The 24,378-nt window shown below is 42.8% G+C and overlaps 2 protein-coding genes across 2 annotated transcripts in view; both read right to left on the minus strand.

Annotated features, from left to right (window-relative positions):
* LOC310869691 (uncharacterized protein) overlaps window positions 1-8,221 on the minus strand; it is a 156,294-nt gene extending 148,073 nt beyond the window's left edge. Inside the window, exon 1 of the mRNA XM_083780531.1 lies at window positions 8,075-8,221. The gene's annotated coding sequence lies outside the window, so the exon portion shown is untranslated. The remainder of the gene's footprint in view (window positions 1-8,074) is intronic.
* Window positions 8,222-10,560: 2,339 nt separating this feature from the next.
* On the minus strand, window positions 10,561-19,563 carry LOC310868712 (coiled-coil domain-containing protein 97-like; the record flags this gene model as incomplete). The annotated part of the gene is made up of 7 exons (XM_083779169.1): window positions 19,208-19,563; window positions 17,388-17,576; window positions 16,709-16,868; window positions 16,218-16,306; window positions 14,439-14,625; window positions 11,694-11,817; window positions 10,561-10,729 (listed from the first exon to the last, which is right to left on the minus strand). The coding sequence occupies exons 1-7, from the start codon at window positions 19,373-19,375 to the stop codon at window positions 10,561-10,563; spliced, it is 1,086 nt and encodes a 361-aa protein (XP_083635295.1). The 5' UTR covers window positions 19,376-19,563.
* Window positions 19,564-24,378: the final 4,815 nt, after the last annotated feature.

A 24,378-nucleotide genomic window follows, 5' to 3' on the forward strand; every position in this document is an offset into this window, starting at 1 on the left:
CCACTTTCCAATAGGCCGCTTTTACTTCTACTCCACTACATCTCAGAGACACATATTGTACTTTTTACTCCCACGACAATTATTTGAAAACTTTAGTTAATTAGTTACTTTGTGCATTTTGATTGCTATTACAAATACAAAACACACTTTAACCACTTCAGCCCTATACAGTATATACACATTTCATTTGAGAACTTTACATTTGTTCCATTAAATACATTTTTATGCTAATACTTTTGTACTTTGTCCGTTTGCTTGCAGTGTTGATATTTTTACTTAAAGTAAAAGTACTCTTTCCACTCCAATAGAGCAATTGGAGGATTACGTGCATGTGCACGATGATTGATTACTGAAGTGTGTGTGTGTGTGTGTGTGTGTGTGTGTGTGTGTGTGTGTGTGTGTGTGTGTGTGTGTGTGTGTGTGTGTGTGTGTGTGTGTGTGTGTGTGTGTGTGTGTGTGTAGGTACACGTGGTGCCATCGACATGAGAATGAATACAGAAACCAAAATCATAGCACATAACGTACAACACATTTGGCAGATTCTCTGCCAATCTGTTCTGTCCAATCTGCCATAACTCCATCCATGATGTCAAATACAGATTTATCTGTAGTATGACTCAGTTTTCCAACTGTCAGTTATGAGTTAAAACTAGGGCCTGGACTAATTGCGATTAATTTAGATTAATTAACTACAGAAAAATTAATCGCGATTAACTACAGATAAATTAATCGCACCTTTTTTTTCACCGCGGAACGTTTCTCACTGGGCGCTTTTCTATAGTACTGAAAACTGGAAATAATAAAAAGTCACCCCATTTTGTGTTGCCTAGAACTGGAGGTCTGACAAAAAACAGTAACAATATGAAGTAAGTACAGCTTTGTGATGTCACTGAGACGTACTTGTTACTGTTACTAATTTTCTTTCAGACCTCCAGTTCTAGGCGACACAGAATGGGGTGACTTTTTATTATTATTTCCACAACAGGTATATTAATGACAGTAAAATGTTGAAAATGAGTGGTATCCTGTAGTCACTATTTGTTGATTCATTGGGATACCAAAAAACATTAAAAAAAAAGGTTTCTCGCTGTTCTCGGGTTGAATATTAATATGCGATTAAAATGTGATTAATCTAGATTAATTAATCGCAAAGCCTCTGATTAATTAGATTTTTTTTTTTTATCGAGTCCCAGCTCTAGTTAAAACTCCTCCTGAAGTTCGAGGAAGACAGTCACAAACCCACATTGGTCTAATCTCAAATGGATACAAGTCTGCCTATAAGACAGAAGGTGGGAGGTTGACCATGTGGCTTCCTGGTGTAGCCAGAACAACTTGGAACCCAGTGCTCTGAAGACTACAGCGCACCGAAGTCTGACATCAATATCGGTAGAGGGCGCCAAGTCCACGGGTTCATTTACTTTTTATATGCATTTCGTAATCCCCATAGGGGGATTTTAGATCACCTCATATTAAGAACTGAATCAACTGACTGAGAAAACGCTAATGTTACTGCTTTTGCTTTGTGGCAGTGTCTGTCCAGCAAAACGGAGTCTTCTTTCTGCCACAACAACTGAGATGGGGAAATCTGTCAGCATCATGTTATGCTTTAGCTATTGAAAAATATCAGATCTACAAGCTCGCGCTACGAGCTTGTAGATCTGCTATTTTTTAAACCTGACTGACATAGAAACATAGCTTTTTCAGAAAACTGTCAGGATGTAGAAGACATTTTTAGAATCTGATCTCAGGTCAAAACGGGTTAAAATTCCTGGGGGCAATAACCTATAATATAGTCTTTTTACTCCTTGAGGCAGGGAGGCTAATTAACAATGCCCGGCGGTGCCTCTGCAAGGACAGAGTGAATGTACATCAAGTGAAAGTTAAACATCGTATGTTCGCTGCTGACATGAGACCTGATCGGATGCCCTTGGCTCCAGCTGTCCTCTCATCTCCTCTCTCCTCCTAGAAACACAGTAGTGGCCCATCCCGCCTTCATGTACTGTAGCAGCCAGTGTTTTCGTCGACTACAACTAAGAGGAAAAATGTTCGTTGACTACCTTTTCCACTGAAGAAAACTAAATGGAAACTAAATTAAAACTATGTTATGGTGACTAAAACTAAGACTAAATATACTGACAATTTCGTCAACAAATAAAAACTAGACTAAAATGTTAGGAAGGGACTAGTGGACAAGAGATCCAGTATAAGTCATTTTACACTTGGTTGCATGCTGAAAATATACATTTTCAGCAAGTGTAAAATAAGTCATTATGACGGCAACAAGGCCAGCAAAAATAAATTTTAGTCGACTAAATCACCTGTAGATTTAGTCGACTAAAATCTTATGACATTTAGTCGACTAAAACTAGACTAACACTAATACATTCCAGGTGACTAAAATGTGACTAAGACTAAGTGAAAACTATTCAGGAGACTATGACTAAAACTAAAATAGAAAATTTGGAGGCAAAAACAACACTGGTAGCAGCACTGTAGTAGTGTAGGAGTAGTGTCTCTAGCTAGCCCCTTTTGGCACCCTTGGTTACCTTTTCTGTAATTGGGATGGCGGTACCACCGTCCCAAATACAGAAAAGGTAACCGAGGGTTCCGAAAGGGGCTATAGTATGTACTGTATCTATAGCTTACCTCACACCAATTGAAAACATATACACATACATGTGTAGTACGCACACCAGATGACAGAACGCAAGGCTACGACGTGGTGTTTGTTGTTCTTTCTTGGTTTGATTTAACACGGCATACAAAACCTGGGCTTACATTTTACCATTGTTATATTCCAGGTGTGTTCAGTGTTACTTTAACTCTGCCTGCGGTAAACACCCTACTAGTTGTCAGTCAGGCTGTAGGACCGATTGGGAAATTCTGGGCTGATAATTGATGCGGCGGCAGTGGCTCAAGTCAGGGGTAGAGTGGCTGGTAGAGCGGCTGGATGGGAACCGTGAGGTTCCCGGTTCGATCCCGGGCTCCCGCATGAGTCAGTATTGAAGTGTCCTTCAGCAAGAGACGGGGGACCAGCTCAGTGGCCTTGTGGTTAGAGTGTCCGCCCTGAGACTGGGAGGTCGGGGGTTCGATCCCCGGCCGGGTCATACCAAAGACTCTAAAAATGGGACCCAGTGCCTCCCTGCTTGACACTGAGAATTAATACAGAAACCAAAATCATAGCACATAACGTACAATACATTTGGCAGATTCTCTGCCAATCTGTTCTGTCCAATCTGCCATAACTCCATCCATGATGTCAAATACAGATTTATCTGTAGTATGACTCAGTTTTCCAACTGTCAGTTATGAGTTAAACTCCTCCTGAAGTTCGAGGAAGACAGTCACAAACCCACACTGGTCTAATCTCAAATGGATGTAATGGATATAAGACGGTAAAGTGGGAGGTTGACCATGTGGCTTCCTGGTGTAGCCAGAACAACTTGGAACCCAGTGCTCTGAAGACTACAGCGCACCGAAGTCTGACGTCAATATCGGTAGAGGGCGCCAAGTCCACGGGTTCATTTACTTTTTATATGCATTTCGTAATCCCCATAGGGGGATTTTAGATCACCTCATATTAAGAACTGAATCAACTGACTGAGAAAACGCTAATGTTACTGCTTTTGCTCTGTGGCAGTGTCTGTCCAGCAAAACGGAGTCTTCTTTCTGCCACAACAACTGAGATGGGGAAGGGGGGGGGGGGTGCCTCCATAAATCTGTCAGCATTATGTTATGCTTTAGCTATTGAAAAATATCAGATCTACAAGCTCATAGCGCGCCACCGAGTGGCGCGCTACGAGCTTGTAGGTCTGCTATTTTTTAAACCTGACTGACATAGAAACATAGCTTTTTCAGAAAACTGTCAGGATGTGTAGAAGACATTTTTTAGAATCTGATCTCAGGTCAAAACGGGTTAAAATTCCTGGGGGCAATATCCTTGTGACACATCATGAATATAGTCTTTTTACTCCTTGAGGCAGGGAGGCTAATTAACAATGCCCGGCGGTGCCTCTGCAAGGACAGAGTGAATGTACATCAAGTGAAAGTTAAACATCGTATGTTCGCTGCTGACATGAGACCTGATCGGATGCCCTTGGCTCCAGCTGTCCTCTCATCTCCTCTCTCCTCCTAGAAACACAGTAGTGGCCCATCCCGCCTTCATGTACTGTAGCAGCCAGTGTTGTTTTCGTCGACTACAACTAAGAGGAAAAATGTTCGTTGACTACCTTTTCCACTGAAGAAAACTAAATGGAAACTAAATTAAAACTATGTTATGGTGACTAAAACTAAGACTAAATATACTGACAATTTCGTCAACAAATAAAAACTAGACTAAAATGTTAGGAAGGGACTAGTGGACAAGAGATCCAGTATAAGTCATTTTACACTTGGTTGCATGCTGAAAATACACATTTTCAGCAAGTGTAAAATAAGTCATTATGACGGCAACAAGGCCCGCAAAAATTAATTTTAGTCGACTAAATCACCTGTAGATTTAGTCGACTAAAATCTTATGACATTTAGTCGACTAAAACTAGACTAACACTAATACATTCCAGGTGACTAAAATGTGACTAAGACTAAGTGAAAACTATTCAGGAGACCATGACTAAAACTAAAATAGAAAATTTGGTGGCAAAAACAACACTGGTAGCAGCACTGTTGTAGTGTAGGAGTAGTGTCTCTAGCTAGCCCCTTTTGGCACCCTTGGTTACCTTTTCTGTAATTGGGATGGCGGTACCACCGTCCCAAATACAGAAAAGGTAACCGAGGGTTCCGAAAGGGGCTATAGTATGTACTGTATCTATAGCTTACCTCACACCAATTGAAAACATATACACATACATGTGTAGTACGCACACCAGATGACAGAACGCAAGGCTACGACGTGGTGTTTGTTGTTCTTTCTTGGTTTGATTTAACACGGCATACAAAACCTGGGCTTACATTTTACCTTTATTATATTCCAGGTGTGTTCAGTGTTACTTTAAAGGTATATTCAGTGATTTCACTTAATTCAAATATCACTTATTTTTTTGTTTTGTTGTGATAATCCTCCCTACTATAGAGTGTGCTGGCCATATAAGGAGTTCCTCCCTGTCCCCAGTTAACCCCTGGGGGTCAAAAAACCGTAGGTTTCGTTTTTGACTCTCTATCCTGATTGGACGAAAGGCTGGGTCCCACAGCCAAAAACGAAACCTAAGGTTTTTTGAGTTAAATCACTGAATATACCTTTAACTCTGCCTGCGGTAAACACCCTACTAGTTGTCAGTCAGGCTGTAGGACCGATTGGGAAATTCTGGGCTGATAATTGATGCTATTGGGGGCGGCAGTGGCTCAAGACAGGGGTAGAGTGGCTGGTAGAGCGGCTGGATGGGAACCGTGAGGTTCCCGGTTCGATCCCGGGCTCCCGCATGAGTCAGTATTGAAGTGTCCTTCAGCAAGAGACGGGGGACCAGCTCAGTGGCCTTGTGGTTAGAGTGTCCGCCCTGAGACTGGGAGGTCGGGGGTTCGATCCCCGGCCGGGTCATACCAAAGACTCTAAAAATGGGACCCAGTGCCTCCCAGCTTGACACTCAGCATCAAGGGTTGGATTGGGGGTAAGTCCCTGCGACATACTAGCGTCATGTCCAGGGGGTGTACTTGTACATCAAGCTGCCTCATGCTACAGAAACAGGAGATAGGCTCCTGCCCTATGGGCCTCATGGCTCGGCAAGGCTACTTACTTACTTCAGCAAGAGGCGCTAAACCCCTAACTGAGTCCTGACCGATGTGCAGGTTGGTGCCTCGCATGGTTTCCTCCGCCATCGGTGTATGAATGAGCGCATGAATAGGTGAATGTATATAGCACAATCACAATGTAAAGCACTTTGGAGAAAGGCGCTATATACATACAAATGCACCATTTTATAACAAATGGCCAATACATAAAAATGCACCATTTTATAACAAATGGCCAATACAATTTAGATAAGATCAGTTAGTTTATCACCTGATTAGCCTATGGACAGGTTAGTCTACATATTGTCAAATAAATGCTACTGAAAGTTTCTCAACGGAGGTATAGGAAGGATGATATGATATAGTGATATAGTATTTATTGTCAGTTCACACTGAAATGTGTCTTTCAGTGTGATGCTGGGCAGATCTGTTTACATTCCCTGGGCATGAAAACCGCATATGGATTGTAGATTTGTCCAAAAGGACAGCTTCCAGCCGGGGGGGATACAGGTAAGAGTGTGCACCTAAACATAATGGGCACCTCAATGTTATTTAAATTGGCTATTTCGTCCAAAATATATTAAAAGGAAATCACACCCGTGTGAACTGAGTGGTCCTCTCTCCCTCTCTCCCCCCTCCTCTCTCTCTATCTCTCTCTCTCATTAGCAGGCAACAGTGCAGCACTAATACTATCTCTCTCTGTTTCTGGCACAACTTACTGGTACTCATACTGGCTCATTAACGTCACATAGGTGAACACCACATAGGTGAACACGGACATTGCTGTTCCTTGGAGTGGTTGCACCACTCAATAAAGAATGTGTGGAAAATGGTCGAAAAATAATGTAAAGTGTGCATGACTTATTTTGACTTGCATACATATTATCAGACCTAAATTGACCCTTCAACTTAAATTTGCACGGACCCTAGAGATCTCAGGGACCCACTGTACCGGTTACCTCTGTGGGATTCACTCCTACCAACAGTCATTAAGACATTCTGACCTGAGATCAGATTCATACGAGGTTTCCACTGGACACACGCTGGTCTGACGAACCCATTCTGACCTGAGATCAGATTCTAAAAATGTCAGTCGTTCTTCGATTTTTTTCAAAAATAGCAGACCTACAAGCTCGTATCGCGCCACTCGGTGGCGCGATATGAGCTTCAAAACCGCTCTCAAAGGGCACCTACGGACGGCTGCCATTCTAAACTGACCCGTAAAATCTGAATGCCCCACCCACCAACTTTTCCCCCTCACTGTACAGTATATGTTATTTTCCCTTTTTACCTCCTCTATGGTGATTTCCAGTTTTTTGCTATTAGAAGTGTATATTTGTACGTCTCTAGTCTAAATGTTATGATGAATTGAAGTTGAACATGGTGGACCCTATGGTAAACAGGTGTAATGCTTTATGGTGTCGTCCACTCACAGTTTGTATTGAGTTGTGCTTGAAATGTACTGAAATTCTCCAAACTGTTAAATACTTCAATCAATGAATGTACCAGGCTACACAATTTAATCTGTAGTTCTTTACCAGGCTTTTAAATTGTCTGTGGTTAGTCTATGGACAGACTGGCTAAGCTATGGTCACTTCTTTAAAAAATTGATGTTCAAATTTCAAGCATAGCTCACACTCACAATGCATCACAGCTGTGGTGAGCTTGTATAGGCCTGTATATGCTATTTGTGTGCAGGTGTGGCGCAACTAAGTATAAATGAACCAGCCCAACCCTAACCCCTAAATGTAACCTCTAAAGTTAATCTGATTCCTAACACCAACCTAAATCTTTTCCCCTAATTCCTAAATAATAATAATTTTAAACCATAAAACAACAATGTCTTGTCAGGACCTTCAATCCCAAATGCCCACATGTACAAACCAGAGTTGTGTACACACACACACACACACACACACACACACACACACACACACACACACACACACTCAGAGAGAGAGAGAGAGAGAGAGAGAGAGACGGGATGCTTTGGCAACAACTCTGATCTGATGCCTGAGGATTTAAGGAAGGGGTTTAAAAACAAAGTCCATGAAACCACTTCTGGGCAGAATCATAGAACGATAACTTCAATTGGAACTCCCTAAATCCTACTATATACTGCACAGCTTTATTTATGCCTTGTATATAATAATATAACCTACATTGCGTTTGTGTACGAAACGGCTATAAGCTCTGGTGCAGCAATGCAAACCATAGCTGTCAAAACGGCACTTTCATGCACTCACTGGTAGCAAACACAAGTAACAACACCTTGCACTCGGCATGTATAATCCACCACCGTGTCAGTCAGCTGGAGGTTGTTATTATAATGCAAAGACCAAAGACGTACCTTGGAATTATCTTGACGTCCATTGTATGGTCTTCTTGACGCACTGTAGTGTATAGCTAAAGCTAACTGTAAAAATATTGACTGTTCCCTTCGGCAGCAGTCACGCCTCTCAGTCCTCACTAATGCACCCACTGAACTTTGGGCTGCGAATTTAGGTTTTGTTTTGTTTACTATCCATGGTGACAGTCTGACTGCCGTTCGGCAATTATTTAAAAGGTGGGGGAAATTATTATATTTGGTCTTTCTTTAGTGTTCATGAATGTATAGCTATTAATACACCGAGCGACTGAAAGTTTCGCCGGGTCTCTCTCTCTCTCTAGACTCCTAAAATAGATGTACACGCACTGATGATGGCATCGACGTGCGTGCTGCATAATGAAGACATACATTATGATCCCATTCCTGGCAGGGACAGGCGGTCGTGTTGTGATTGGTTACCTGCTTGGTTGCCCGGCAACAGCTGATGAGCAGGGTTCATCACTATGCTGGCTTGTGGTGGACTGGACACAAGACATGTTTATCAAAATTCGCTCCTATCCTAATGCCACCAAAATGTGGAACGCCCTACCAACAGTCATTAAGACATGTGAATCCCTTGACTCCTTCAAAACCGCTCTCAAAGGTCACCTATACGGACGGCTGGAATTTGAAACTGGCCCCCGTAAAATCTGAATCCCCCCCCCCCACCGCACCCCCTCTTCCCCTCACTGTAGGCTATATGTTTCTTTTCCATTTTTGCTTCCTTTGTGATGAATTCCTGTTCTGTTCTTTGACTATATGGAGGTGTCTATTTGTACGTCTCTAAATGTTTTGATGAATTGAACATGGTGGACCCTCTTGTAAACAAGTGCAATGCTTAATTGGGTCGTCCACTCACAGTTAGTCTTTGTATTGAGTTTGATTGAAATGTACTGTAATTCTGCAAACTGTTAATAAATCAATCAATCAATCAATCAAAAACCATACCAGGTCTGAGTGTTCAAATGGAACCAAATGGACCCGCACATTTGGTTCCACTTAATTCCATACACGCTCAGCCCATGGAGTTGCAAATAAAACATTTGAGAACTGCTGCTATAGTTGGACTCCTAATATGCCAGTGTCATACATAATTATTATTCGGAAGACAACCTGGAGCTGAAAAATCTCAAAGTACAGGTGAAAATATAGTACAGGTAAAAATAGAGAGAGAGAGAGAGAGATAGAGAGAGAGAGAGAGAGAGAGACGGTCCCAAGCCGTGGATATACACTTGGGATATCCGTGGATATACACGGCTTGGCAATTACATTCAGTAAATTTGTGTTATGAATGATCAAAATAAGAAAAGAGAAGCCCGCACGCACAAATTATCCAAAAGATACATTTATGAGACGTTTCGAGCCAATTAAAGGCTCTTCATCTGGTCAATTTATTTTTATAATTTATTTATTGTATGCTGTATATATTTGAATTGTTGCCTAAGTAATAATACCTGATTATGTGGATCACTGTCTTAGATTCTATAATAATCATGTCCTTTTGCTTATTCCACTGTTTGAGAAATGTTTAACACTGTATTTAATATTTCATTAATTGATGATATTGATCTATTAAAATGACCATGTTGTGACCACTGACTATAGTAACGTGACCCGTGGGTATATTTAAGTGGGTGGATCACTGACATCTTGAGTTTGACCAGATGAAGAGCCTAATAATTAGGCTCTTCATCTGGTCAAACTCAACATTTATCTTTTGGAGCATATGAGTGTGCGGGTTCCCTTCTTTTCATATGTTACTTTTTGAACCCAGCACCTATAGTATTTTACTATAGTTTCTGTATTATCAAAATAAGAACATGGGAAATCCAAAAATTGCCAGACAAGGACAACCACGTCTTTGATGGCATTCTGTGATACTAAACCGAATTATTATTTGGGGCCAGCTATTGTAATCCACGTAGTTGAATATCCATTTGAAATTTCTGGAAGAAACCGTATTTTTGTTTAGTAATATCTCCAGTTCTCCACTTGAACGGAATGGATAAGGTATACTAATTGGACAAAACAGCACCATCTGCTGGACAACTGCGAGCAAATCTGCTCAAATAAATATACTGTACATATATCTGCCACTTGAATTAAGGTGACTTGATTGACATCAGCTCGAACCCACAATGCAATACTTTGTTTTCAAGAGTGTTGCACAAAACATCATTAAAGTTATAATGTATCTGAAAATACTATACCAATTAAATTATATTCCTATTCCATTGTCTTATATGCAATGACAGCACTGCACAGCTCAGCAGTTGGAAAATATATATTATTTTCACACACACACACACACACACACACACACACACACACACACACACACACACACACACACACACACACACACACACACACACACACACACGCTAAAATAGAAAAACACACTTCCTTTATTGTGTAGACTGGTATTTACAGTTAAATCACAGGTGTGTGCTGTGTAACAATATATACTATTCGGCCATTTTCTCATCTTCATCCTGTTCATTTTCCTCTTCGTCGTCGTTGTCTTCCTCCTCCTCCTCCTCCTCCTCCTCCTCCTCATCATCATCAAAGTACTTATCCTCTGCATCTCTGCTCACTATGTCCAAGTTGTCATAATCAGGGTTCTCATCAACCTCACTACATGCACACACACACACACACACACACACACACACACGCACGCAGTCACCCAGACATATGCACACAAAATAAAACGATATTATCATTCAGTAAAAACAACTTGACAGAGTAGCCCAGTCAGGGCCAATATCCCAAACTATGTGAAAGTGCAAATGCAAAATTTAGCGGTTAATTGTCATGCAAATTTGCAATGACCTCCATGCTCAGTTTTGCTTTGAATCAGTTCAGAGTGTGCTCACATATCATATAATCCACAGAGCATCCCTTTGAATCAGTTCAGAGGTAGCCGCAATTTGCAACTTTGGTTTTCGATCTGCTTGTCTTAAACGACGTTAAACTCACCAACATTGCAGCTGTAGTCCAAGCTTGAATTATCCTCTTTCAATCTGCCGAGCTTGTTTTTCATACAAATCCACCGTAGAGATGTTATGAGATACTTTCTGTCAAGACATCCTCTGCATGTGATTCAAGTGTTGCAGTTTGGAAGCACTCGTTTTTGTTAACGGGTCGCGCTGCTGCCTCCTGCATTATGTGCAAATTCGAAACCGGTGGAACGCAGGGCCGTTCAGTGACATACGACGAGTGCTTCCAAACTACAGCACTTAGAAAAATAATCACCAGCACATAATTTCTTGACAGAAAGTAGCTCATAACATCTCTATGGTGGATTTTTATGAAAAACAAGCTCGGCAGATTGAAAGAGGATAATTCAAGCTTGGACTACAGCTGCAATGTTGGTGAGTTTAACGTCGTTTAAGACAAGCAGATCGCAAACGCAAATTGGCTGAGTGGGGAGTCAATGAAGGGTATTGTAACTCTAGATTCATCCCATTATAAAAAGATCTAGAGTTGCAAATTGCGGCTATTTCAGAGGGTGCTCACATGTCATATAATCCACAGAGCACCCCTTCCCTTTGCTTGAAGTATTGGGTGTGTAAAATGTCTAGTGATTATTAGTAACCTGTAGTTGAAATCCTTGTCTTTGCCGTCCAGGAACCGCTGGTGCATCTGACTGACAAACTCCTCCCTGAGCATGACCTTCTCCTGTGGGGTTGGCTCCCACTCCTCTTTTCCAGAAACATCGCCTGGGAGGGAACAAAATAAACGTTATCCCCGAATGACCCAATGGAAGAGGCGTAGAGTGTGTGTGTGTGTGTGTGTGTGTGTGTGTGTGTGTGTGTGTGTGTGTGTGTGTGTGTGTGTGTGTGTGTGTGTGTGTGTGTGTGTGTGTGAGAAGGGAGAGAAAGGGAACAAGCGTTTGGCCACCCAATCCATCATCTAAGTTCACAGTTCACTATGATCCATGCTCTTACTGATGGAAAGAGAGAGGGATGGTACAAGCGGGTAAGTGAGACAAATTGAGAGGGGAGAAAGCGAAACACAGGAGGAGGTACACATTGAGACAGAGAGAGAAAGGTCTGCCACTCAACATGCCTCCTGAACACTCCTTTGCACTAAAGTTCAAATAGAGCACCGAAGTCTGACGTCACTTTCAGTAGATGGCGCCAGTATACACAGGTTCATGTATGCTTTTTAGTTGCATATAAGAACTGTGTTTGAAAAATAAACCGATCATCTCAGCCTTTCTGTCAGGGGGGTGGCTGTGTGTCGTTAATGATGTCCATTCATATTTGATACAGCCAGTTTCTGGAGAAAATGGAATTAATGTGGCCGCAAAAGCCTTGAAACTACATATGAAGGCAATGTCGCTGCTAATATACGTCACGCCCAGCTGTCAACACATTGCGTTCCTGAGATTCCTCATTGATGTAAGCTCAGCTGGTGGTGACTCAACTCGTACTAACCACGAAACATTAAATATCAATAAAATAAAATAAACTTAATTAACATTCAGTTTCTGTTGTGTGACGGGCAGATGCAGCCACCCGCCTACCCGGAAATGTAGTCTCTGGGTTATTTGACTCATTTCGAACGCTTATTTTGTTACTCTTTGGGTATATCTGTACATTTCCACCTTCAGTCGATGCTTCATATCCATATGAGTGAAAAGGTTTATTTTTCAAACACAGTTCTTATATGAACTATGGGGATTTCAATGCAAATAAAAAAATACATGAACCTGGGGACTGGCGCCCTCTACTGACAGTGACGTCAGGACTTCGGTGCTCTATGACTAAAAGTGGATAAAGGGAATCTACCAACGCGCCTCAAGCCGGCTGATCCGGTACATCACAGGAACAAGGAAACATTCGCAGTAGGAGGAGAGGACACTGGGAGCAGCACAGACATTTTAAGCCATTCTGACCTGAGATCAGATTCTAAATATGTCTGTTTGAAAATGACAGTTTTCTGAAAAAGCTATATTTCTAGTCAGTCGTTCTTCGATATTTCAAAAAATAGCAGACCTACGTACAAGCTTGTAGCGCGCCACTCTGTGGCGCGCTACAAGCTTGTAGATCTGCTATTTTTCAATAGCTAAAGCATAACATGATGCCAAAAGGGGTTCCCGCCCAGAATGGGGTTTAAGCCTTTTATTGGGTGCTAGACTAGTGCAACAAAGAACGACTAACGTGTTCGACCTATATACGGTCTTCATCAGAGTTATCGATGAAGACCGTATAGTCGTTCTTTCTTGTACTAGTACACCTAATAAAAGGCTTAACATGTCTGTGCTGGGGCAGGCGGTGGCCTAGTGGTACAGGCGCATGATGCCACTATAGGCTCTGGTCTGACAGTGTGTCGCGTGTTCGAGTCCTGTTCATGACGACCTTTGCTGCATGTCTCTCCCCTTCTCTCTCTCTCCCTCTTTCCTGTCAATCTTCACTTGAAACTATCAATAAAAAGGCAGAAAATCCAAAAACAAATCATAAAAAAAAGAAAATGTCCGCACTTCTCCAGTGTCCTCTCTTCCTCCTGCGACTAAAAGTGGATCTTAGTGACCACACAACGTCTCTACAGCTCAGCAGTGAGTTCTGCTCTCATCTTAGTGACCACACGTCTCTACAGCTCAGCAGTGAGTTCTGCTCTCCTCTTAGTGACCACACAACGTCTCTACAGCTCAGCAGTGAGTTCTGCTCTCATCTCAGTGACCACACAACGTCTCTACAGCTCAGCAGTGAGTTCTGCTCTCATCTTAGTGACCACACAACGTCTCTACAGCTCAGCAGTGACTTCTGCTCTCATCTTAGTGACCACACAACGTCTCTACAGCTCAGCAGTGAGTTCTGCTCTCCTCTTAGTGACCACACAACGTCTCTACAGCTCAGCAGTGACTTCTGCTCTCATCTCAGTGACCACACAACGTCTCTAGAGCTCAGCAGTGACTTCTGCTCTCATCTCAGTGACCACACAACGTCTCTAGAGCTCAGCAGTGACTTCTGCTCTCATCTCAGTGACCACACAACGTCTCTAGAGCTCAGCAGTGACTTCTGCTCTCATCTCAGTGACCACACAACGTCTCTAGAGCTCAGCAGTGACTTCTGCTCTCATCTCAGTGACCACACAACGTCTCTAGAGCTCAGCAGTGACTTCTGCTCTCATCTTAGTGAGCACACAACGTCTCTAGAGCTCAGCAGTGACTTCTGCTCTCATCTCAGTGACCACACAACGTCTCTACAGCTCAGCAGTGACTTCTGCTCTCATCTTAGTGACCACACAACGTCTCTACAGCTCAGCAGTGACTTCTGCTCTCATCTTAGTGACCACACAACGTCTCTACAGCTCAGCAGTTGAGTCCTGCTCTCACCATCGTCATCGTCTTCCTCCCGTGCGGCCTCCTCTCTCTCATGCTCCTCCTGCAACTGATTCTGGATCAGCCTCTCCTGGTAGGAGTCGAGGAGGAGGTGGGCCAGCCCTGCGTTGCCTTCGCCCGGGCACCCCGCTTGTCCTTCTGCACCTCCTCCCTGCATAGCCTCCTGAGAGCGTACCAGTAACTGTTGGAACAAGGCAAAGGTAAACGACAAGGCAGAATTTGCACATTGTCAACTTTAACCCATTCTGACCTGAGATCAGATTCATACGAGGTTTCCGCCGGACGCACACTGGTCTGATTAAACCCATTCTGACCTGAGATCAGATTCTAAAAATGTCAGTCGTTCTTCGATTTTTTTCAAAAATAGCAGACCTACAAGCTCGTATCGCGCCACTCGGTGGCGCGATATGAGCTTGTAGATCTGCTATTTTTCAATAGATAAAGCATAACATGATGCCGACACCAAAATGGGTGCCCGGTCAGAATGGGTTAAGTGCTGCAAGCCTTTATTAAGACGTGTTAATTCTCCAAATGCCACCGTTTGACTTTTGATTTAAATGTCACGGTTGAGTTTCAACCGTGACACAGCAATTGTATTTGGTTTATTTTACAGCACTAAGGGTTATGCCAGTGTTAAGACTATTGGTCTTGTTTTGTAAAGAAATATACATGTTTTACAATAATGAACAGTAGAAATCTCTCGATTTAGATGTTGATTCAGACTTGTGCCGGCTAATATAAACACTACTGTACCAGTTGTAAAAAAAGAAAGAAAGAAAAAACAGCATGTAATATATTATGTGAGCATAATACTAACATGGTGTAAAGTTGCATGTGGTGTCCTTTTATGATTATGCACCAATGCAATGGAGAACAAAATCCTGTGATTGTATATTACGTGGAAAGTATTTCCAATTCTGGCCATTCACAAAAAACAAAAGAAAACAACTCGACACAAATAACACAACCGATTAGAAGGTGTGCAGAACCGCAGACCTCATCCATACGTTCTGGCTCTGCCCTTCTCTACACAAATATTGGACCGATATCTTTAATTCCTTATCAACGATAGTCGGGCAAAGAGTGGAGCCCACACCTTTGGGGGCCCTGTTTGGTGGTTTTCCCTCAGTATCGTCGCTCTCTAAACCAGAGAGGGATGTTTTGGCCTTTGTCACTCTGTTAGCTAGGAGACTAATTCTGACCAACTGGAAATCGCCCACTTCCCCTTCTCACACTCATTGGGTTAGGGACAGTGTAAAACTGGAGAAGATTAGACTCTCCTTGAATGGTTCTTCCGATAGGTTTGGGAGGATATGGGGTCCATTCTTTCAATTCATTCAGAATTTGAATCCGTCTCTGCTTGGGGATGAGTGAGGTCTGCTGGACTTTTGATTTAAAAGCTTATCCATAGCTTATACTGTGATTGGATTGCTGTGATGTAATGCGGATTATGGATGTATCATGTACCTATGATTGTTTATAGGATGTTGTGTACTGTTTGGTCTGTTTTTGTCTGCCTTTTATTTTTCAACTTTTACTGATCCTGTATTTAAGGTTTGTTTGTCTTGTTTTCTGTTGTCCTTTTTCTTTGGGGTGAAAATTCAATGTGTTTACTCTTTTATGTCATACTTGTGGGGTTTATTTAAGAGAAGCTGTTAATGCCACCATTTATTATTTTTCAAACTCAGTATTTGAATAATGCTTCTGTGAAAAAAACCAATAAACAAAGTTATATATAAAAAAAGAAAAGTGTGCAGAACAAAGCCAGCCCACCTCATCATCGGTCAGATGCTGGCCAATGTACTGCTCGTACAGTAGGGGCTGCCTGGTGCGCATCTGCTCCTCGCTGAAATACTGACCGTCTGGGACAAAGACAACACAACATATGGTTAATTGAGTTTGATTATTATCCCCCTGGCCAGCCGGGACGCCTGATGGAGGGGAAAGGAACTGGTTGGAATAACGTGTTCCTTCCACGCGCTACGTCCAACCAGGGAAACTCCCCCCTGTCAGGTGTAAAGGAGCAACTTGGACACTCAAGCATGAAGGAAGCATGAGTTAAGTCCGTTGCTCTCCCTAGGTTGGCGGAGGGTGTGTAGAGCCCAGGATCACATCACAGGATGATTGACACAGGGGTGAAAAATGGGTTACAAAATCGTGGGTCAAAAATATAAATAAAAAAATGAATTGATGACACTCACGCTATGGTTCTTTTGATCCTATTATAATAATAATAATATGAACATACTCTCAGGAACCCTTACCCCTCTGGAGGGCCCTGAGGGCAGCATAGCGCTGGTTTCGGACCCTGGTCTTGTTTGCGTGTCCGACAGCCCGTCTCTGTATCACCCTGCAGTAGTGCTGGGCCCGCGAATCAGAGCGGAGACTGGAGAACGCCTCCAGGTGCTTAGGCTTCAGATACGCCTGGAAAAATGGAACCGCAGAAATATTGGACACATTTGAGATTTGTAAACAAGACACACACCGCACACCGCACAAACTAAAGGCCTATTCATAGTCTGGACTTTCGGTGGTGAGGTGACCACCGGAGCTGAAATAACGTTGAGCGGTGGTGAGTAAAAACAGAGAGAAGGGCTGGAGTGGTGGCGGTGGTTTGCTCTTCACCGCGGCTCAGTGACGTCATGTTGTAGTTCGGTGGTCACCTCACCACCAAAAGTCCAGACTATGTATGAGCCTTTAGTCTGCTCAGACGTAGGCCTAGGCAGGACACAAACCACAGCAGTCCTAGAGACATTTTAAGTGCTGCAAAAATGACAGTTATTTCTTCAGTTTTATGTTCTCCTGTCAGGTGCCTAGTATTAAAGTTTGCTTGCACACAAACACAGATACACTACTACTCCAATCTCTTTTTATCTCACTCATCTCTCACACAAACGTTCATGTTATGTGTTGTTGTGCACATAATATATGATTGAGCCCTACCTGATACCTCTCCAGGAACACCAGGGGTCTGCTCTGATATTGCTTCAGCAGCTCCTCTCTGCGCTCGTCCATGGTCAGCTCAGCATCCCCTATCTGCTGGCTTTTCACCATGCACCCGCTAACAGCCACTACCTCCAGCATGGCGCTCACACTGCTGGAGACAGCCTGAAGGACACCGTCTGAGGTATGCTGCAGGGTAGAAGGGAAAACTAGGTTAAATAGTGATGCTTTGAAAATATAAGAAAATGTCATTTAAGGACCACTTCACCACTTTTCAACCTATCTTCATATAATTGGTCCTCACTAGTAATGACTGAGCTAGCCCTAGAACGACTCTTGTTGTTACATACAGTATGTACAGTATTTCACATACAGAGCCATAGAACAGAGCCATGATTTGTGGTAGACCGTTACCATGTGCGGCATGAATGTGATAAATGCTCCGTTTGTACTCACCCATTAAATTATTCCAAAGACGTGGAGTGAAAAATGGTCCTCTAGTTTTATATCCATGTGAAAGTTCTGGCACAAAACGCGTATTTAGTGAATTATCTCCACTTTTTCAAGAGATGCACACGGACATCTTTCTCTCCGCGCGAGGGGGGGCACTGGAATATCGACGAACCGATTTTAGATACTTCCTGTTGTCATCACAAATTGACCGGAGAAACACAAAAGTTTGGGTCACACAATTGGCAGGTGCTTTGCGATAGGTGCTGGGTAATTAATCACACCACCTGCCAATTGTGTGACCGCAAACTTTTGTGTTTCTCCCGTCAATTTGTGATGACAACAGGAAGTATCTAAAATCGTCCCCTCGCCGGAGAGAAAGGCGTCCGTGTGCATCTCTTGAAAAAGTGGAGATAATTCACTAAATACGCGTTTTGTGCCAGAACTTTCACATGGATATAAAACTAGAGGACCATTTTTCACTCCACGTCTTTGGAATAATTTAATGGGTGAGTACAAACGGAGCATTTATCACATTCATGCCACACATGGTAACGGTCTACCACAAATCATGGCTCTGTTCTATGGCTCTGTATGTGAAATACTGTACATACTGTATGTAACAACAAGAGCCGTTCTAGGGCTATGACTGAGCATGATAAAATAGCACAATCTTTCACCCTATTTAGTAGGGGGGCAGTGGGGCAGTTCAGAAACACGGCCACCAGTGGCATCATCGATGGGGAATCCAAGCTAATACAAACTGCAGGCTTTCTATTCCTGAAAAGTTGCAATGCGAAAATTGAAGCCATCTTTCGCACGATAATAAATAAATAAAAAATAAATCTGCCTAACGATGATGTCACAGGTGCCCACAGCCCTCATATGAGACATATAGTGAGTAGGAAAAAACTGTGGCATTTTATCATGATGAACATTAGCGAGGACCAATTGTATGAAGATAAGTTGAAACGTGTTGAAGAGGGCCTTTATTTAAGATGACTAAATGAGATATTAAGAATAGAAGCTACCTCTCTCTCTCTCTCTCTCTCTCTCACACGCACACGCACACTCACACACACACAACTCACTCTGACTCCGTTATGACTGAGGACTCAGGACTGACTGAGGACAAAAACAATCTGTGCACTGGAAATACCTACTAGATAGAAAGAACGTTATAACCATACCATACCATCTTTATTTCTATAGCACATTTAATTGATTTAAATAACAACAAGTTGTACCAAAGTGCTTTACAATAAAATAATAAAAATCACAACTTCATTAAAAAAAAAAAACAACATACAGTACACATGTAGTGTCACTTTCAACATCAAAAAGCTAGTTATAAGTACTGGTAGACTCACCTGCTTGTTCTGGAGTGGCGCTTGCGTGTGTGTAAAGTCACATCCTAGTAGTTTCCCTGCTGTGTTGACTGTAGGGTTCGAGTCTACTACTGGTTCTACGACGGTCGTTCTCGGCCTGTCGCTGGTCTCATGTGAACAAGGTGGTGGAGCCTCAATCTCTCCCCACATACTGGGAGATGATAGTCGCGCAAATATAGTTAACCGTTGTATCTTATTCTTGTTGCCAATTCCGATCTTCTAACAACACCATGATAATGTCAACGCCATGTTGTCGAAGAAGTATAGGAATACATTAATTACGTATGTTTCATCAGTTAATGGGTTTTTTTTCTCCATCGCTCAGAATAAACGCAATAAAGCCGCCATATTGGTCCGGTCTTATTATTGTTCCCCCTCCTCGTTCAAGTGACTTGCCAATGGTTCCGCTGAAAACAAATATCTTCTATTTATGTTAATCTCTACATATTAATAGCATACAAGTTAAGCAACAACAGTAGTAATAATTATTTGTATTAATAATAATAATAATAATAATAATAATAATAATAATGCATTGCTTGTAGGCAATATCCAAAAATACCCAATTCAAATTGCATTACGCTGTGACATTATATGATCTAATTATTATAATAAAAAGGCTACTAGTGAATGACACCATTTGACCATTTGCTACAATTTGCCGGTTTGTGTGATTTGACTTTGACTCAATGTGAAATATAAGTGTAACCAAGTGTACCAAAGGATTTACTTTGTATGACTACGCCACCTTGAAATAGTTCAAGGACTTAACTAGACCAGTAAACTGGGTTCCCCACACAATGCAAGTTTGTTTATAAGGACTTGAGACTTGTTCCACAAAACGGAAATTTATTAAACATTTAAGAAGATGAATACAAAACATTTATTATCATATCAGAAATATAAGGCGAACAATCTTTTAAAACCAGGCATACTAAAACCAATAAACAGGTCCAACACTATTGATAAAAAGGGGAAACGATGTCACATTTGGAGCCAGTGGGGCCAATAGGCAAAATAGTTAAAAAGCTAATAAGTGGGAGCTAAACAGCTAGAAAACACAATAACCGATTAAAGACTAAGAAACTAATAAATTAACTAACCACACGCACAGCACAGCACAGCACACAGCATGCATGAAAAAACACGAAACGACACCGTGAAAAGAGGTGCAGTCACAGCCAAACCTTAGTCGTGGGCTAAACGTGAGATCCTACTGGTAGCAACCCATACGGCCAGTCAGCTAATTCACCAATTTGGCTCTCCTCGGCATCCAGATGAAACACTCGCCACCATGTGGGGGGGGGGAAACAACAAGTCAAACAAATGAAACAGCTCAAAGAAAACAGAAAACAGAAATGGCTCAAAACACTAAAAGCAATAAAATCAATGTATGAACTCCAACTAAACAAAGCAGCAGTGGCAATCTACAGGATGAAATCAAAACAAACACTTTAAGTTACACCAACAAACACAAAGTAGGCTTAAACAACAATGTCTGTTTGCGTACCTTCAGTTGTCTGTACTTAACACTCCCTCTCGCCACAGCAATGGTTTGGTATGATCAACCTGAATTATAACAGCAGAGTTATTTACAATTATCAGATAGTATAAACATCATTAAACCAATAGGCATGAAACACCTTACTCACCCTGGCAACAGCATTAAACCAGCATAAGTGTACGACTCAGGTCTCAGGACCCACAGCCATGTAACCACCAAGCAGACTATTGTTTGGTAGACTACAAGGCCTTTAAATAGTAACACTGATTGAAAACCAGGAAGAGGATAGTGCAGCCCTCCCTATGGTGGCCCTTGAGGCTCAGATCTGACCGGCTACATCTACCCCCATTTTCTTTTTTATTGGCGTCCCGACAATAACCTAGCCTACCACCAACGCCTAAATCGTGCTGATGTGGAGCTGCCGACACTTGACACCCCTCCCCCCATCTTCACTGGTAGATGATGGGGATTTGAATGTCTGCCAGCTGTCTCACGGGCAGACCTTCTTACCACTTCACAGGGAGGGGCTGGTGGAGGGCTCATCGACCCTGATGGGTCAGCGGAGGGTGTGTAAATGACTGAGGCTACCAGGGCATCTGGATGGGACCTTGTGGAGGCAGTAGGGTGCCTAGGGTCCACCAAGATGTAGAGCTCACCGCTCTCTTCCTCCACATCTGTATCTCCCGGACTGTTAGAACCTTTTGGTGGTGAAACTGCATAGCCACATGGTACTGGCTTTGGCATGGGACGTCGTACATGGCATAGATGAGACGAGTCTTCCTGTGCCACAGCCTTGTAGATACCGCCTCCTAACCTAGGGGTCCGGGTGACCTGATGGAGTGTAGGTGTCCTTTCCGATGGCTGAGTGTCTCTCAAGAAGGTACATCGTTGGCACAGCTGGCACCAGTGCTGGATCGTCTGCCCCATACCTGGCCAGTAACACCTCTGCCGTATCAGCTCAGTTGTTCGCTCGGCACCCTTGCGTCCATGGTTGTGGTGGTGTAACCGGTTGAAGACCTCCTCCCTCAGACACTCTGGCAGTAGCAGTTGATAGACTTTACCGCCTCCATCTGACCGTCTATACACCCTGTGCAGAATCCCGTCATGCAGGGTGAGACGATGCCACTGTTTCAGTAGCCCCAGGGTTTCGGAAGGGAGGCCCTGCTTCTCCATGCGCCCTGGCATCCGTTGTTCTTTCCAAAATGGAATTAAGGCCCCTATAGAGAGATCAGTAGCCTGTAGTGCAGCCAGTTCAGAATTTGAACATTCTGGAATGGCAGAAGTGGCTGCCAACTGCCTCACATGTGCAGTTCGCTGGACAGCCACCGGTAGCGGGGTTCTGGTACAGGCCTGCAAAAGTTTGTTAATCTGTTCTTGCTGCTGCTGCAACAATTGTTTAAGTTCCACAAGCTCTGCAGTGGCTGGGCTACTAAGTGGCACATTAGCCACACGCTGGGTGGCACATAAAGCAGGGACAGAGTAACTCTTACCCCTATGTTCATCTGTCCACCCCTCCCGCTCCCAACGGATAGCCTCAGCCCTGACCTGTAGGAGAGAGTAGTTAGGATGTTCCCGTATCACTCGCTTCAGTTCCCTGTGTAAGTGAGAGTCACGGACACTCTCCACAAACTGGTCACGCAGCATGGTGGCATAAGTAGGCATCTCTGGGGCAGAACGTTCAACTCGCTCCATTAAAGCACACAGGGCATGGGAAAACTGATGCAATGACTCTCCCTCCAGCTGCCTCCTGGAAAGGAAACTATGTTGAAGAGAGACATAAGTTTTATCACAGCCATACAAATCCTGGAGAATTGCAATTATACGTTCTGGGTCTTCTCGGTCTGCTCTGGGCCTATACCGGATCTCATCTTGTGCCTGTCCAGCCAAATGATCATAGACGACATATGCCTGATCAATGGGCCCCAGATGCCTAGCCCTAATCGTAGCCCTTACTTCCTCCACCCAATCCTCTACTGGGATCCCAGAGGTCCCTCTAAAGACAGGACACTTCCTCTCTCTAGGTACATACAAGTGATATGCAGGAGGTAATGAGTCCATATCGTTGCCATTACACGTTGGACAAAGAGCTGGCTGGGAAGGGCGAGCCTGTTCGCTCCGTAGTTGCTCCTTTTCGACCAGTAGCTGCTGCGCCAAGTCCTGGAGCTCACTAGCCATTGCAAAAGACAGTCAATACAGGCAGGTTATTCCTCAGCACTTCTGTTTGTAGCACTGGAGGGGATGGGAGTAGTTAACTGGTCCCACGGAGCACCAACTGCTGCTTTGTTATATAAAATCTAAACAATCGAGCCATTTCAATAAAATAAAAATTTAGCCATTTCCAACAAAAAAATAAAAATAAAAATAAAATGAACAAATGTCTCAAGTTCCTTATTCCGTCCTGCCGACTGCGACAGATTGTAACCAAGTGTACCAAAGGATTTACTTTGTATGACTACGCCACCTTGAAATAGTTCAAGGACTTAACTAGACCAGTAAACTGGGTTCCCCACACAATGCAAGTTTGTTTATAAGGACTTGAGACTTGTTCCACAAAACGGAAATTTATTAAACATTTAAGAAGATGAATACAAAACATTTATTATCATATCAGAAATATAAGGCGAACAATCTTTTAAAACCAGGCATACTAAAACCAATAAACAGGTCCAACACTATTGATAAAAAGGGGAAACGATGTCACATTTGGAGCCAGTGGGGCCAATAGGCAAAATAGTTAAAAAGCTAATAAGTGGGAGCTAAACAGCTAGAAAACACAATAACCGATTAAAGACTAAGAAACTAATAAATTAACTAACCACACGCACAGCACAGCACAGCACACAGCATGCATGAAAAAACACGAAACGACACCGTGAAAAGAGGTGCAGTCACAGCCAAACCTTAGTCGTGGGCTAAACGTGAGATCCTACTGGTAGCAACCCATACGGCCAGTCAGCTAATTCACCAATTTGGCTCTCCTCGGCATCCAGATGAAACACTCGCCACCATGTGGGGGGGGGGAAACAACAAGTCAAACAAATGAAACAGCTCAAAGAAAACAGAAAACAGAAATGGCTCAAAACACTAAAAGCAATAAAATCAATGTATGAACTCCAACTAAACAAAGCAGCAGTGGCAATCTACAGGATGAAATCAAAACAAACACTTTAAGTTACACCAACAAACACAAAGTAGGCTTAAACAACAATGTCTGTTTGCGTACCTTCAGTTGTCTGTACTTAACACTCCCTCTCGCCACAGCAATGGTTTGGTATGATCAACCTGAATTATAACAGCAGAGTTATTTACAATTATCAGATAGTATAAACATCATTAAACCAATAGGCATGAAACACCTTACTCACCCTGGCAACAGCATTAAACCAGCATAAGTGTACGACTCAGGTCTCAGGACCCACAGCCATGTAACCACCAAGCAGACTATTGTTTGGTAGACTACAAGGCCTTTAAATAGTAACACTGATTGAAAACCAGGAAGAGGATAGTGCAGCCCTCCCTATGGTGGCCCTTGAGGCTCAGATCTGACCGGCTACATAAGGATAGCAGCCAGTGTGATAAATTAGCCTACCAGGAGACTGACTGACAATGGAATAATCTATGAATACAGTTAGAAATGAACTACCAAAAG

This window comes from Protomyctophum parallelum (genome assembly GCF_964188405.1).
Source record: "Protomyctophum parallelum genome assembly, chromosome: 13".
NCBI classification, from domain to species: domain Eukaryota; kingdom Metazoa; phylum Chordata; class Actinopteri; order Myctophiformes; family Myctophidae; genus Protomyctophum; species Protomyctophum parallelum.